This window comes from Parambassis ranga, chromosome 15 (assembly GCF_900634625.1).
Source record: "Parambassis ranga chromosome 15, fParRan2.1, whole genome shotgun sequence".
Taxonomy (NCBI): domain Eukaryota; kingdom Metazoa; phylum Chordata; class Actinopteri; family Ambassidae; genus Parambassis; species Parambassis ranga.
The window spans coordinates 11,427,596-11,444,176 of record NC_041035.1 but is presented as its reverse complement, the minus strand read 5'-3'; the positions used below and the strand labels follow the sequence as shown (position 1 = coordinate 11,444,176).

Below are 16,581 nucleotides of genomic sequence, written 5' to 3'. Positions count from 1 at the left end.
CTCATGACAAGACACAAGATTTTCTGTGTACGTCATTTCCTCATTAGTGGCATCACCCACCACAGCCACAGTCATGCTATAAAAAAGTTTCAGTTTTTAAAAAAACAACACACAGCTTCTGAAAGAGCTAAACCCCACAATGAAATACGTTTAAAGCTCTTCTACCTGATCACTTGATCTGTGTTAAACACATTTGGCAACAAATACAGAGATAATCGCAGCATATAGTTTTGATCATGCATTAGCCTTGCTAATCAACTGCCACAGCATAGACAGAAATGAATGCGAGTCTGTGTGAACTCTACAGGCGAAAAGACACTGGAGACACGAGTGCTCCTGTACGGGCACTTTGAAGCCTGTCACAAAAGGCTTGAGACAGCACTGTTCCTCTCATTAATCTCCCAACAGAAGAAATGAATAGTCTGACTGGGCTCAACGTTTTTTTTTGTTCTCTCATAAAGAGGAACGCAGAAGAGCTTGGAATGAAGCTCCGCACATTATGAAAGCTATTATCTTCAGCTGCCAGTCTCAGTGAGAGAGAGAGAAAGCTGGTAAGCCAAAACTAATAGGCAGAATGAGAGGTGCAAAAAAGTAGGGGACTGGGTCAGATCATCTCTCTCTCTCTCTCTCTATCCTCCAATTACTGACAGACAGTTGAGAATATGAAATGAGACTGAGGAATGAGAAATATTCATATCTTCTCTGAATGGTATTAAATCCTGACAGACTAAAAGAAAATGAATGGTGGGTTCAATTTTTTACAATGTATCAAATCTGACAAGATATTAAACTGATCTCAAATCACAGACTGTCTGCATCATCACCAAGACAAAATAGGATGTTCTCATTTTGGGTCATAAGAAAAGATTTATTACTAAAAGGACACAAATTGACATTTTCAAAATGACTCTTCGGTCCCTTTCTTTCATCAAATTAACAAGCAAAAAAGCACAGCCTGATGTTTACAGCGAGAATCCACTGGCAACATTCCCCAGCCACCAAACCAGTGGAAATAGCAAGCATGACATAACTCAGACTACTTGATCTGCAGCCAGTCACTGCAAACAAAATCCCTTCAAATCCTTGATGACTGCAGGACACTCATCCGCCGCACACATCTATCACCACAGAGGTTGCCAGAAGGTCATTGTTACAGACATATTCGGTATCTGTGGTGGTGCTTCAAAAATACACAACACTCAGTTATAGGATCTTTTTAATAGGCCTATTATTATTATTTTGGGGGCTCAGGTGGTAGATAGGGTTGTTCCCCAGTCACAGTGCTGGCATGCCTCCTGTCAGCTTGCCAAAGTTTTCTTTCTGATCCCAATGTTACTCCAATGGCAGGTGAGAACTGTTCACTGTAAATAAAAGATGGATGTAGCCAACTATGACATCATCAATGGGTTTGTGGACCGTGGTATTGAAGCCTTGAAATCGATCTTTGGCCATTGCCATGTTGGGTTTTTGCAGCAAAAGGTGAAGGACAAGGAAATATTGAAGTCACAATGAATGTCTATTTGTTGGCAACCACAACATCTACAAATCCCTGAAAGGATAGCATCCTTAATTATGTAAAACCGAACCATAGAGGCAAAATTTACCCAAAACTGTGATTTTTTTTTTTTTTTTTTGGGCACTTCTGCAGTCAATTTGCAGTGTCACAAATACACTGTGTGAATAAAAGACAAAGCAGTCTATATGATTTTTTTTTTTAATTTCACATAAACCACTTACCAGTATGTGAAATTATCTCTTATCTTATATATATATATATATATATATATATATATATATATATATATATATAAAATGTACAGAAAACCACACAGTTGCATCACTGGCGCCCCATGAGAAATTGGTCATACAAGCTATTTTTTGTAAATTATTTTAAATCGCTTCCAGATATTCTTTTCAATCCTGGCTACCTCGAGCATCCTCCACTGGCTCTACCACTTCAAAAACACACCTCATGAAAAAATCAGGAGGCCTGTCTGACATGTGTCCCCGTGCCCTGATGGCATGCCTACACCAAAGACCAGCATTGATTTTCTGTAACGTGGGGTCGGATTAGCCCTCTGCAGGGATTAGCTGCCTGTGCAAGGCCTCAGGGTTCGCTATAAAACTAATAATTAATTTAAACAGCCAGGTCCATGGAAGGATATACTCACAACATGTTCCCAGCATGAGAGGGTGAGTATGAGTGACGGACTGTCTGGCATTCTGTGGAAGGAACAGCTGTGTGTACTGTATATATAGGTCTACCATAGGTTCAGCTTGGTTCTGATCATTGCCTTTGTTGCTGCACGGCTGCCTTGCTGTCGTCCCAGATGGCTCCTGGTACAAACGGTCTTTCTAAACGTTAATACTACAGATGAATACTCATTGCTGTTAATCAGGTATTTTAACATTTGGCTTGGTTGAATGACACTGTCATTCAGCCTTATCAAGTGTTAAAAAGAGAACAATCGCACCAATCTGCAATTAAGATTCATACAGTTCCTGTATAATATCTGCAAAAAAGAAACCATTTACAGGCTGTGGGGAGGACAATGGAAAGAACAATCTAATGCAAATGACAGCAACAGTTGTTTTCATGTCGCTGAGGGTGTGATCACCTACTAATTACAGTAACTGGTGTCTTTTCATACCACATGCTGTAATGAGCAGACAAGAAAAATGTGAGCATTACACTGGTGCTAAATGTCAGTTGCTTCAGACAGCAAGTAACTATGGCTACCACAGCTGAGACAAAAATATAATTTAAAAAGTCTTGAATTAGTTTTGACTAAATAGAACCAAAGGACCCAAATTTACTAAACGTACTAAATGAGCAAATATGAATTTACAATCAATCTTCTTTATGAAACTGTAATAACACAACAGCCCTTTGTGCAATACACTTTGTGTTTTTGGGGGTTTCAACTTTGGCAGTGACTATATCAATGTATCATATAAAATTATTATAGTCATAAAATATTGACAATAAAATGCACCATGTTTAATAGGATTTAAGATCATAAGCCCGGAGCTGTTTGAATGAAACTGTCTTTAGGAAGGATTTGTGCTTCACTCGAAAGTGAGGGGAAAAAAAACAATGAAAAGCATTACAGGTTGAAGCTTTTCACTGCAGCCCTCTGTTATCCCCCCACCCCTCCATCTACCCAGCTGCCAATAAGGGTTTCCATAGTCAGACAAGGTAAAGGGATTTCTCCTACTCTTCCACAGACTTTGATCTGACTGACACACAAACGGCCCTCAGATCACAAGTCTACAGACCCTGTTGGGCCTCTCAGCCTGGTCTGCTTGTACATGTACACTTTGTCCCTGTGAGGATTCCTTACCCTCCTCCCATTTCCCTTCGTCTCTCCTTTATCCCTTCTTCTTCCTCCTCCTTCTCCTCCTCTTCCTCTGCTGTTTGGTGTTTTGAAACATCTGAGTACAGACATGTTCTGAGCTTTGGAGGACCCAGGGGCCCGGGATCCAGACAGAGGCAGAAAATAAAGAAACTCTACAGTGCCCCCAGTACAAAAGCTATCTCACTATCACCACTGGGGATAAACTCTTAAACATCACCAAACGTCTGGACAGACAGAGAAGATCAGAAGGCTGTTTGGTCTGTTGTTCACATAATCATATTGTCAGCAATAGAGCAGTCAGCAGCTTGCGGTAGAACCAGTATGATGGGAGTCAATGCATTTATCCTAATGGACAAACAGTGCTTTATGAAGGAAAACCGAGAACAGGAACACTGCTATACACCGCCTGTTGGCTCCGAAATGGTAGGGTTGTTCCTTGTAGTTTTCCAGCACAGACATGTCAGCAGCATGGACATGAAACATGCCGTCACTGTTTCTTATCTCAATATGTCCCTGGGTGGAAAAGTGAGGCAACAGCTTACTGATGTTTTGCAGCCTGCCTGACCATTAAAACATATTTCCATGCTGATGGATGTCAGATGTAGCCTCAAAAGAACCATAGCTTGCCCTTGATTTCTGAGCTCAATCCCAACTACAGTTTTCTAAACTTATTCTTCATGCCTCGCAAATAGAACAAGCAAAATGTAGACTGTAAACAAGAAAAGGAGAACAAGAGTGCAGCTGGGCAAGAGCACAGGGGCTCTTATCGCAGGCAGATCTTCCTGTCTGACCAATATCAAGCTCTTTGGATGGCAGCTTGGAAAGACAGTCAGTGCTTTTTATAAGTGAAAGCTGTGAAAGATGTGAGTAAGTTTATCTAAAATGGAAACAGGAAATGAGTTACAGCTGTGCTGAGAATGTGGCACAGCTGTCCAGGACCAGAGATGGCTTAAGCATTTTACAGTGTGGAAAAAAAAGAGGGAGTAAAGGGCCCTGAAGCTGCAGAACAAGCAAATACGATCACGCCGTGAGTGGCCAACTACGATTAAACTTGACTCAAATTATAGGAGGTGAAAGGATTATTATATTAGCCCCTTGTTTTGACCAATAGCAGATTCTTCAAGTAATCTTGAGGCCTTCAATAGCTGCTATAGCTTCCAACTGCATTTTATGACCATAGGATTTATTCATCTACCGACTACATTTATCATGCAACTCTCTGTAAAAAACATCCACAGCAAAAACTGTAATCATACTCTAAAATCTTGGCAAGGATACACCCAAGTATCTGTCTTCACTTTTCACCCTTGGGCCCTCTAGGAAACACTGTGGGAGATTGAAAGCCATGAAGCGACCAAAAACTGCCTAGACCATACCAAAGGAAGCTCCTTTGTTCATCATCCAAAACAGGCTCCAAACCTTTTTTCTTTCCCTTTTTTTCCCCATCTGGAATTCAGCCAAGGGAAGTAGAAGTATGGCTGCCCCTCTCCATGCTCTGTTCTAATATGTTCCATGCCTTCCAGTTGCTTACATCATCAATCTAGGAGACGGCTAAATGTGATGGGATGAACATAAACAGTGCCTGAGTTATGGGCTAAAAGAGACACATGTTGTGTCTCAGACATAAGTCGGTGCCCCTTTCCCTTTCTTTAAAATGGGAACATGTACACGTAGAGAGGTCCTAATTGTTGGCAGGCATTCTAAATGACTTTGCACATGTTTTTAAACTACTGGAGCAGATTTAAGAAAAAGGATCAGCTTAATAAATAAAAATTCATCAACACCAAGCAGCAAGCTTCTTATTGACAGTCGAGTGCCAGTCCTAATCATCTCCCTTTTAATGTTCACTTAAAAATGCACACCCTCATGTCAAAACCTGAGTACACATTAACTATCCCCAAATGGTCTACTTACTAAACATGTCACTAATAAATTATACATCTGACTTTTTCCCCCTCTCTCATATTTACATGGTGTTTCGGCAGAATTTGTGTAGTAGTTGTAAAGTATTTAATAAGTGTTTAAATTAAATATGTAAGAGAGTCAAGATCTCAGCCGGTACATACACTCTGCAAGTGGATGTTTACACAATATCAAAAGGCCCTGCTATGCCTATCAAAATGACTAAGACACATGGTTAGTTTATTTTTCACTTGCCAAAATAGAAAACGGGAATGTCCACTTGGGCCCCATCACTTCAAATCATAAAGATCCATCACTGGCTTTGCACTCTGCTAAAACGCTAAGGAAACATATTGTAGATTTTAAGACCCCCTTTATTCAGCCAGACTGTGTACTAAAACTAATTGGATTTCTGTCAATGGAAAAAATATATCCCTAGGACAGCTTTGAACTCAATAGCTCCGACTAGCCGACTGCATGAGAGAGTGGGACCTTGCCACATGCCAAGCACCAGGGAGGAAAATTAAATCAGTGGTCAACATAAAATATTAAAATAGCATGGTATCGAATTTTTGAAAAAAATGATGTCAGGGCGGCTCATTATGGCCAGCAAGGCAGTGAATTAAGCTATATTTAGTGGGTGATAATTGAAATCATAGCTGTAGCCATTACCACTGACAAGTTTCTAAATAATACCCAATAAATCCCCTCTTTTTAGCAATGTCTCCATGACAGCTGGCAGTGCTAAGAAATATAAAGTGAAGAAACAGAATCTTTTTCCTGTCTTTCCTCTTTTCCCCCAGACCCCCACCCCAACTCTTCTCTTCCTTGCGCTCTCTCTCTCTCTCTCTCTCTCTCTATCTCTCTGAGCCAATAAAATGTCAGCTTTTATTCTCCTCCTCCAAAGTGTTGGCTAGATGTCAGCAGGCCCTTCTAAAGCTCTGCCACTGCAAGCTGAAGGCCTGTAAATCTCTGTGTCAGTGGCACGCCATCCGTCTTGGGATATACAATAAAAAATGTGACGCAGTCATAAAAGGAATGGCATCACTGCCCAGTATATATAATGTGAACAAAAGGAACATAAAGATGTTCTCTTCCATTCAGAATCCTAAACCACAAGATGGTCTTAGATTGAAGAAGAGAGGAGGATGTGGAAAGCTCTGGAAGGCTGATGGCAGCTCCCGACACTGATGCTTCTGTGGCCTTTTGTTGCGTTCCAACAGTGAGATAAAGATTTATATTATATACATTATACTCAGGGTGAAAGCGCTGTACAGTGAAAAGCTGATAGACTAGCTACTCACACATGAAAGACATGTGCACAAGCAGCTCTGGTGCTCTGTGTGTTAAGGCTCTAGTGCAAGGTGTGTTAAGGCGTACAGTTGAACACACACATTTTGCCAGTAATCAGATCCCCGCACAGAAGCAGAGGAATTAGGAAAACAGACATAAAACAATATACTTGAGGCATGTGCAGTTTTTGTTGTTTAACCCCCACAAAGACGATAGATGAGTTTGTCTTTCTGTGTCTTTTTTTTTCTGTTGTTCCATGTTTCAAGTTTGTAAACAGTCGAAAGCAGCATGGATGTAGTGGTATGTTATTTTAATTTTGAGACTCTGCATAGAGTCACAGAAGTCACTGGTGCTGCAAAATAAATCTGACCTGGAGTATACGTAGCTACCAAAAATCAACAGCTGCACTGATGAAATATAAGTGTGTGTTTCGTTAGATGCGTGCGAGACTCTTCCTGATATGTCTTCTGTGTAGTGTCACACCAAACAATTGCCACTATTGTTTTCTTATTAGGCCATGAAAAAAATAATCAACAAAACCTGCAATATTTTAATCAAAAATCCTAATGTAGCATAGCTTGGTCTAGAATTACTGCAGATCAGTTCCACAGATGTAGAAACTGTAATGTTCCTTTAAAGATCATCAATTGGTGCATGAGTTAATGTTTTCTTCTGCAGTATTGCAGAAAACTACAGGAGCTGTTGCACAGTGCCTGCATGATGCGTTACCATGGTAATAATCACAATTTCCCTAAAAAGGACTTACCCCATAACAGCTTTACAAAAGTAGCAGGGTGTAATACATTGATTGTGTAACTCGTGCCATAAACTGAGCCACAAGTCCTTAAGTTCCTCTTACCATCCTCCTCATGTTGCCTGTTGTCTCTATGAAAACTGTTCAAAACCTCCACATGTTTACACTACTATACTGTTGTAGAGTTAAATCAGAAATTCACTCTCTAGTCTCATGAAGTTGATCGAAAATGTGAATCATGTGGCTTTTATCTGTGAATAAGAATAGACAATACTGCTACTGATGGACTTTATGTCCAGTGAAAAGAGATGTGGCTGAATTGACTGAAGATCTAATTCAATGAATGTAATCTAATTCTATGCATGTAGTTTTGTTTAAAACAAAAGTGTCTACTTGCGTCAACCACCGAAGACAATCCAAGTACAATCTGACAAAACTTACCCAAAGCTTTTGTGTGAGCCAGAGATGAACTCTGGTTGATAAGAGAGAAAGTTAGAGGCTTTCTACCTCCCCATTCACTGCCAGAGGTGATTCAAGATGTGTTTTAATTCATGGCCCAAATGTAGAACACAAAGCCAGATGTATAGAAATAAATCAAACAGTACATTTGAACAAATATTTGGCCTTAGATGACAATTACGAGGTTCAATGAGCTCCACCAGTAAGGACATGTGAATAAAATATGCTGTTCATCTGCAAACATCAACCGCCAGGCCAGGTAATATTATAACAAATACTGTATAGCTGAAGAAGATGGACGCTTAAAACTCAAAACACAGAACCATCTACAGCTGGACAAAATTAAGGTGGCAATATCATTGGTTGCAATTTATGGGAGCTTTCAATCATATACAAAAAAATACATTTTATCTGGCATTTAGTTAGACTCAAGATGGTCGTCTTATTTGGCTTAATGCAACCAGTTTTTATGTCAGATGTGTATCTCAACTGAGACTGTCCAAACTACAACCACATTTAAACGACTGGAGCCATCCAGTACCACACATGATTTGGATAAAATAAATCACTCATCCACAGCTCTTCCGCCTCTCTGTTAACTGTCCTTGACAGTGATAAAATTGCTTGCAACAATCACATAAAAGCAAATTCTAAAAATTGGAGAGATGGAGGAACAAGACAAGCCATCCATTAAGTTTAACATCCTTAGCTCTATGTCATCCCACTACTTTCCCAGGAGTACTACATCATTTATCCCAGTGAAAATTAAAAGGTAGCCCCCCCCCACCCCCAACACCAGTGAATGATGCAAAATATCAATGTCCTTCATATAAATAAGTTATTTCCTGCCAGACCATGTCCCTTTCATCTATCTGGTTTAAATCTCTTAGGGGTGGGAGAGCTCTGCATACTCCTTAATTTATGAGACACAGATCAGTTTATCCTGGAATATGGGCCTAAACAGGCCTGATAGATCGGATATGGAATACATTTCCTCAGCAGAACAGACTATGCCACCACTATTACCAGACACACACACTCTTCGCTCCCAGTTAAGTGATTTGAGGACTTCATACTGCCAATGTTTCATATCCTCTCCTCCTAACTGACACTTTATCTGCATACCAGCATCTCTGCAGATTGAACACTTAGGCAAGACAATGACAGGCTCTCTTCCTGTTGTCACTTCTCATTCTGAGGCCAGTGTAATGCCGCTTACTGGGCTTCTGCCAATAACAGACCGCCACCCTCCTTCACCTTCCCATCAAACAACCAGAGTCTACCTAGCTTGGATAGAAAAGGAACACTTGATGTCTGTGACACTCATTTGTCAATTAGAAGGCCCCTTCCAGTGTTGACATACAGCAAGTTGAAAGACAGAGTGGCGCCTGTGACGAATTAAAAGAGACAGATGAGTGAGGCTTGAGCAGCGGAGTAATACTATAATGTTCCTTAGATATGAATATAAAACGACACACTTGACAGGCCATACAAGGTTTTATTTCATTTCTCAGTGTACCAGGCCTCCCTACTTTGTCTTCTTTGTTCTCTTTTCATCAGACTACTTACATCTCATTTTGACAGCCGGGCGACATTTAGAGCACTTTCGTTTTAAAATGCGAGTTAGCATACTTGATTTGTCATTAAAATGCAAAACGCCTGCCATCACCAACATGGCCTGGGTTAGCACATACCCCCTCAGCCACACAAACACAGCACACATATAATATGTACCCCTCTTTCTTGAAAAAGGCTAAATTTCAACTTAAAAGTCAAATATCAGGTTCATCTGCTACATTAAAATGGGAGAGTAAAGCGTTTCAGATCAATCACTGATACACTGCATATGAGCCCACTTATGTAAACAAACTAAAGATCTATGTAAACCTGAACATGTCTGCCATGATAAATGTATTTAATGTATCAATGCTGAATAATCAGAGCAGGGTAATATATTAATTTATTAAAGCTTGCCATTGAAAGCTAGATTCCTTTTTGTAACACCTCATTTTTATATTAAGCCTTAAAGTTCTGCATAAATATGGTCGTTACTGCTTTGAGTGACAGGCAGGAGCAACAGTTTAGCTAGACTATGATGCTGCCAAGATGGTGATGGCTGGAGCCTCCGATAGGGAATCAAAACAGCTCTTCAGAAGCATCTTTGTCATGTCACTGACAGTTTGTCCATAGGTTTATACAGTCTATGCTTGTAACTAGCTAGCTAGCTGCATCTTTTTCCATGTTATGGTGGGTGGCAACCAGCATAAAGGTGCATTATTCTCTCCTACTGTGACTAAGCAATGGGGGAAACCAGCATGTTGTCACTGTCAACATATCACCACTAATTTGTATCCAATAAAGTAATACTAGCATTGTTTTATCATAAATTAACACAACAATATTCTATATACATTAGTCACAGTTTCATGTGGAAAATAGTGTTGCACTGAAATATGTTGCTTTTGTATTTTAACCTTAAAACTTAAAATAACAGCACTTTTAAGGGTTTAAGGTTTCACGAATGTTGTTGATTCACAAATGTGATTTGTTTGTCAGGATGCTCTGCAACATTTCTGAAGAAAGGCATCACTGTTCCCACAATATTAGAATCCTTCCTGTGACTCACAGACATGTGTCGTCCTCAATCCTCATGTGTCTGCGGTGATAGCACTGCAGGTAACAGATGCAGGCACCGAAAGTGAATCCCAGTCACACACAGACAAACCATGTCAACATAGCACCTGCCCCCTCACTGCATTGTATATACGCACCTGACCTGGAACAAAGTGGACAACACAATACTAACCAAACCCGTCCTGAGACAGAAATCTCACAGTGAGCCACACTTCTCAACACATTGATGAGACAGGCTGACACTGCAGCACACAGAGGGAGAGGTGTGGGTGTGACAGCCCACTACCATAATTTCATCCTGTCATTACCTGCCCAGCCACTCACAGTTATGCTCAAGGAGACAGATACACATACACTGCATGCAGAAAAATAACATGCACAGGCACACACAAAAAAACACAACACAGTAAAAGCCAATGCCAGTACCTCGCTTCTCATTGTGAGTCATTGTCAGGTTGCTGGATGAGTGTTGTCAATTGTGCTGACAGAAATAAGCACATTAGTTACAACAAACTCTGGCAATGTCTCCTTCTCGATTTAAGTCTAGCAGCATGAAGGAGTGTATGAAGCTGAAGGCAGTCCACTGACTTCACCCAACATACACCTCTGTTTACACCTGGGTGGATGAAGCTGACATTGAAATGAGGTCATGGTGTCAAATATCTCTACTATCTGACATGTAATGTCAGCAGAACTCTGCATGAAGATGCTACTATTTTTGAGGGTTTTTTTGCACAGAATCAGAGAAGTTTAACTATTATAAAAATGTATATAGGAAAATGGGCACCCGCTTGTAAATAGGGGTGTCACAAGGACAACATTTTGGTGCCAAGTGAATGCCAAAATTCTACAGTGGCAAGAGTACAGAAGGTACTGGAGATACTTGACAATAATAGAAATGACATGTTGAAAGACGGCAGCAAGTGCAGGTTCAGCAACATGTCTTCTGCAATTTGTCAAGATAGGTATGGAGATTTTTGTGTTTGAGTTGGATAATCATGAGTTATAGCCAAACAAAATACAGAATGCCAATGGTTTCACACAGCTCTTGGAACAGATGGAGGAGACACCTCAAACTTCTAAAGCAGGTCAAAAAGAATCTCTACTCAGCATTTAACTAACTGTGCATCATGTTTGTCTACATGTCAAAAATTTGCAAACTTTTGCAAAGGTGTATTGTGTATTTGGAAATGCACTTATTTATATTAGTTTGGTGACAAAAAATGATGTAAACAGACTCATAAAGCATTCTTGTAACTTATTAAAACACATTGGTATGTGGTGCTTTAGTGAGCTTCAGTAAACTCTGTTCAAAGACCCACGTATAAAGCAGCACACAGTGGGAGTAAGCTGTGTCGGGGGTATATGCATTGCATTCTTGTTGGTATCAAAACTACAGAGGGGGCCGCTACGCCTTAGTTAGCATATAGCATTATCACATGCTGCTCTGCTTATTGAATTTCATGTCTCCAACCACCCATGACGTTCACAAGTTGTCATGTGAGCACTAACAGAGAGTAGCAGTGCATGTTGAGGAACGGGTTGCTGTTAAACAGACTGCACAGGGGTTAATTTTATGTTTATAGAAAAAAGCAGCAAAATATTTTGCAAAAATAAGCATCTGTACAAACAGTTAAAAGAATATAAAATATGTTATGACAAGATAAAAGGCACGATAAAAACATCAAATCATTAATCAATAATCAACTGATAGGAGAGCCACATGATTTGAGTTCTTTACTTCTACACTATTCCCCTGCCCATACCACCCTTTGTTGTTTGGTAATACTATCCGACATGTGAGATTAGCTGAACTGAAAACTAATCATAAATTAGTAATATCTGAGGCATAAATATTTGATTGTAAACATCGCGTCCTTAATGTGACAGGTTCAAGGGCAAGAAACATAATGCCAGCCTTGATATCCCTGAAAGAAACACTCAGAAGGGTTGTTTCAGTCAGATTTCATAAAACTCCAAACAGGCTTTCACTTCCTCTGAGGAAACACCCAGACATTTACTGTCCAACAGAGTGTGTTCTGTGGTGTTCCGCATCCTACTCGACATAACAAGTTCATCTGTGGGAAAAAAAATAATGGACTTTTTAAGTGCACACCTTAAAGTGTGCCAGTGTTTCAAACCGTGTATTGTTTGCACTCTTCCAAAAGTCCAAATACATGTAACACTGATATCAACTAAAAAAAAAAAAGAAAAGTTTTCCTTCATCTCCTGTGTGCACTAAACAAAAGGGAGTGGAGAACAGCTTAAAGGTGATTTTACTTACTCCATGCTGCATCCTCAAACTACAAGCTAAATGCATTTTAAGCTTGACTCGGACATTGTGGGATATTTATATTAGCTAAAGACTTAGTATTTCATCTGGACAGTGAGATGTGTAAAAACAGTAAACATCAAGCCAACAGCTCTGTTTTTTTGTTTCAGTTAAATGTCCTAGTAGCTCATATTTTAGCAGCTGGTTTCAACACTGTGTTCAGAAAGTGAAGAATTCTGCACTGTGACACAATATAAATCAGTTTAATTGAGGACTCCAGCACAGACAACTGCCTCAAGACAATACTGAAGATAAAAATTGCCTCTGTTGAGATGGCTTCATGGCCTGACAGTCCTGAAAAGCCTTCAGAAACAAAAGCACCTTATAACCATCATCTCTTTTCTTTTACTTGCCAGATCAACTACGCTAGTCCTGCTGTTGAAATGGCAGCCCCCTCTGAAGCCGCCGCCACGAGGTGCTCCTTCATGTCCTGACAGAGGAATCTTTTCTTCTATTTGCCCCCTGAATTAGCATGTCACATTTATCGATTCGCCCTTTTATCCTGCCCCAGCATGGCACCGACCCCGGCTCTAGCACTCACTCTGCCGTTTGATGTGCTGATGACACCCAGGCCACCTGTAGACCAACGGCACCACTTTCAATTGCACCTGATGTAAAAGAAGCATGTCTCCCACTAACAGACAGGACAGCCAGCGTGTGCAGGTGATTACATGTTTGTAGTCTGTGGTCTTACCTCAGCTGATTGAAGCTCAGATCCAGCCGTCTTGCAAAGTGGCCATAAGTGTCTCCAAGGAAGTCTGGAATGTCCTTACAGTCATGTCCAATGTATGAAAGCTTTAAAAGACAAAATTAAGACATTAAGATAAAACAGCATCTCTGACCCAGGACCAGCAATAAGGCTTTAAACTTACATTAGTATGCACATTTTGTGTCTGATCCAGACTACAATCACATCATGTCACATCCGGTTTCCCATACAGGATTATAATCTAGATTTCTAATCACGTGTATTGATCAGTTCCTATTATGTCACGTGTCAGCCCCAGCAGAGAAAATACAAACACATAAATACTGTATATTAACCCAGTCTCACCACATACTGTGTAATATTAGTGTGAATTTCTCCTGTGGGGGACTAATAAAGGATTATATTATATTATATAATCTGAACATGTATCTACATGTTACACTATCCTGTTTTTCCCCAGGTATAATCCAGGTTCCTGTAGAACCAGAATGAGCTGTTAACATGCACAGAATATAACCAGGACACTTACACAGGTAAACACAATAAAACTGAGGGATAATAAATGTGTTTTGTTGCTTAGTTGTATTAATTATTACACATAAATATGCAACTGTAGCTCTCTTCTTTGTACACATTATAAAACAACACTGCTAAAGCTTACAGGCTAGTTTAAAGCTCTAAGCGGAACTGAAAAACTGAAAGTCGCTCCCAGTGACAGTGAGTCACATGACACCGGCGTGAAGAAAACAAAACTCCGAACAGCGCTGATAAACTTTGCTGTTTTTAGTAAAAGGCAGCAGCTACAACATGCAGGAGACAGAGTCAGACACGAACAAGTGTCCTAAACAAACTTACTTGAGTCCCATTCAAAGCGACAAGCGATTCGTTGTCTGCCATAACTTTCTCTTCACAGTGACAGCCCACTTTTTTCCCCCAGAGAACTTATCTGCGTCCAACAACAACAAAAAAAAATCTTTCTCACGCTCACAAACGCGCTGTTGTCACCATTAAACGTGGATATTTACAGACGCAGCCACAAAAAGTGAACCTCTGACTTCTGCTCGCGCTCTCCAATTGACTCCACGGCTTCCGCGTGCCGTTTGAATCAGCTGACCCGCTGTTGTGCGGAAGCACGCGGTGGCTGCTGGATGCTGATTCAAATCTCAGTGCAGCTGATGGCAGCCTGCATGTGGGGAGACTACACTGATGATCATCCTCTGTGTGTTTAGGTACAACTCCTCAGAGCACTAACACACCTGCTGCTGTTATAAACATGGGGACTATAAAGATAATAAGTAAAAAAAAAAAGGCTCCCCTTGCGCACATAAAGAGGCTGCTCTTTATGTGGGGCTTATCCTAAATATAGCCCACTGGATTAATTAATTAGGGATTTTTACCTTTAATTAAGCAAAGAGCCACAGGCAGGAACTGAACCTCAGGTGCTGCAACGAGCACCACACCCTTGACCTATAGGGGGGAACCTGCTCCACCATGTCGGCCATCTTGGCACCTGTGTTTGTCAGGTAACCCCAAAACACAGACTGCTTTCTTGGGCCACATGTTTGCATCCTACACCTGGATAATCTTGGCACTTCTGGGATCTTAGTTTAGAAACTATACATGTTTCAAAGTCAACAAGAATATAACATTTTGTTTTTTTATCCTGGATGAAACGTTCCTTGAATTAGACCTACATGTCTCAATGTAAGATATCAGTCACAAAGCCTCTCATTGTGCAGCAGTGAAACTCTGCATCAGAGTTGGTTCAGTTTATTTTTCTACCTTCATGACTATGTCCAGTAGCCTACTATGAAATAATTATAATAGCTTGGCCTGTTTGTAGTCTTACAGCGCTGTCTTTAGGCTACATCACTATACAGGCCTCCAAGTAATGTTTGTGTCTCCTGAAACATGCAGGGAAGCAGACAAAGAATAAAGAAGCAAAACGTCACCAGGCAGCCATGTTTACCCTTCTCCAAGTAAAGCAGTGAAGAGTTAAATGAAGTATATGGGACAAACCTGCACACGTTTGGATCAGGGGGATAGGTAAGAGGGTTATTATAAAGTTTGTGAGCGCCATGCTGCTCCTCTGCCTCACTGCCTGCTCTATGACGTCATCTAAGACCTCCCATACACGGAAAAGCTCTCCCATCTCTCTCCCCTTCTCTGCCGCTCGCTCTCTCTCTGTGCAGCCTGGAGAGATAGAGTCCGCATGGCCGCAGCTCTCACTGTGGCGCTTCACATACGGCAGACTGTAAAGAGTCGTTGTGTTTGCGTAATGTTAAACAAGTTTGTTTTAGACAGAGAGACTCCTGTGACGTTGTTACAATTCTGTGTTTTTTTTTTCATCCTCTCTGGCGTTTCACAGCGGAGCTTAGTAGGCAGTGATTCCAGGTAATGTCGTGCCACGGACTTTCCTGTAAACCACCTTCTTCCTCGTTGGATTTTAGAGGAGAGGAAAAAAAACTACTCCATGCATGCGTTTTTAAACAAATTCCAAAGCCTGATCTCCTGTGCGGCTGTATCTTATCTTCTGTTATTTGTTGGTGCTACATGGAGATGCTTTTTTTTAATCGATGGGATACTGTCCTGTAAATAATAAAGTGGAAACGGAGGAGGATAAAATGTACAACTTCGTGATAACATTATGAAAAGATAAAGTAGTTTTTTTTGTGTGATTTTAGTCGCAGTTTAAAGCAAAGCAATTAGGGAAGTTGTTAATTATTTAATTATAGTCTTTATTTATTATTTTTTATTTATTTATTTATTTACTTTTTAATGTGAATCTATAAATCAGGCGTAATAATTGAAGTTTGTTTGGACTCGTCCCAGAATACAGTAACGTATTTTTCTCTCGAGATGTAAATAGTTGTTGTAAATAGTATTTGCATGTGGAGTGATTCATAAACATGTCAGCGTTATGAAATATATATATATATATATATAGGGGGGATATTAAAACTTTCTATTTAAATATCATGAATTATGGTCCCCAAAACGTGTTCCCATTTAAGAGGAATGCCGAGTATTTTGGTGTCTGGGTGCAGAAGCCCCATTCGTCATACGGACAATAAAGAGGGTTTTCGCCTGACAGTGAAAATTTATGGTTGCCCTTCTTTGCCCTAATAACTCACATATT

General features: G+C 40.3%; 1 protein-coding gene across 4 annotated transcripts in view; it reads right to left on the bottom strand.

Annotated features, from left to right (window-relative positions):
• The window catches only part of lrmda (leucine rich melanocyte differentiation associated), a 177,613-nt gene extending 163,061 nt beyond the window's left edge, over positions 1 to 14,552 (bottom strand). For 2 of the 4 annotated variants that reach the window (XM_028423483.1, XM_028423480.1), the window contains exons 1-2: positions 14,298 to 14,551; positions 13,428 to 13,528 (exon numbers count right to left, since the gene is read on the bottom strand). In XM_028423483.1, coding sequence (XP_028279284.1) covers positions 13,428 to 13,528; positions 14,298 to 14,339 — 143 coding nt within the window. In that variant the 5' untranslated portion in view covers positions 14,340 to 14,551. Of the gene's footprint in view, positions 1 to 13,427; positions 13,529 to 14,297 lie in introns of all 4 variants that reach the window. The other 2 variants (XM_028423481.1, XM_028423482.1) reach the window with 2 other exon arrangements.
• Positions 14,553 to 16,581: the final 2,029 nt, after the last annotated feature.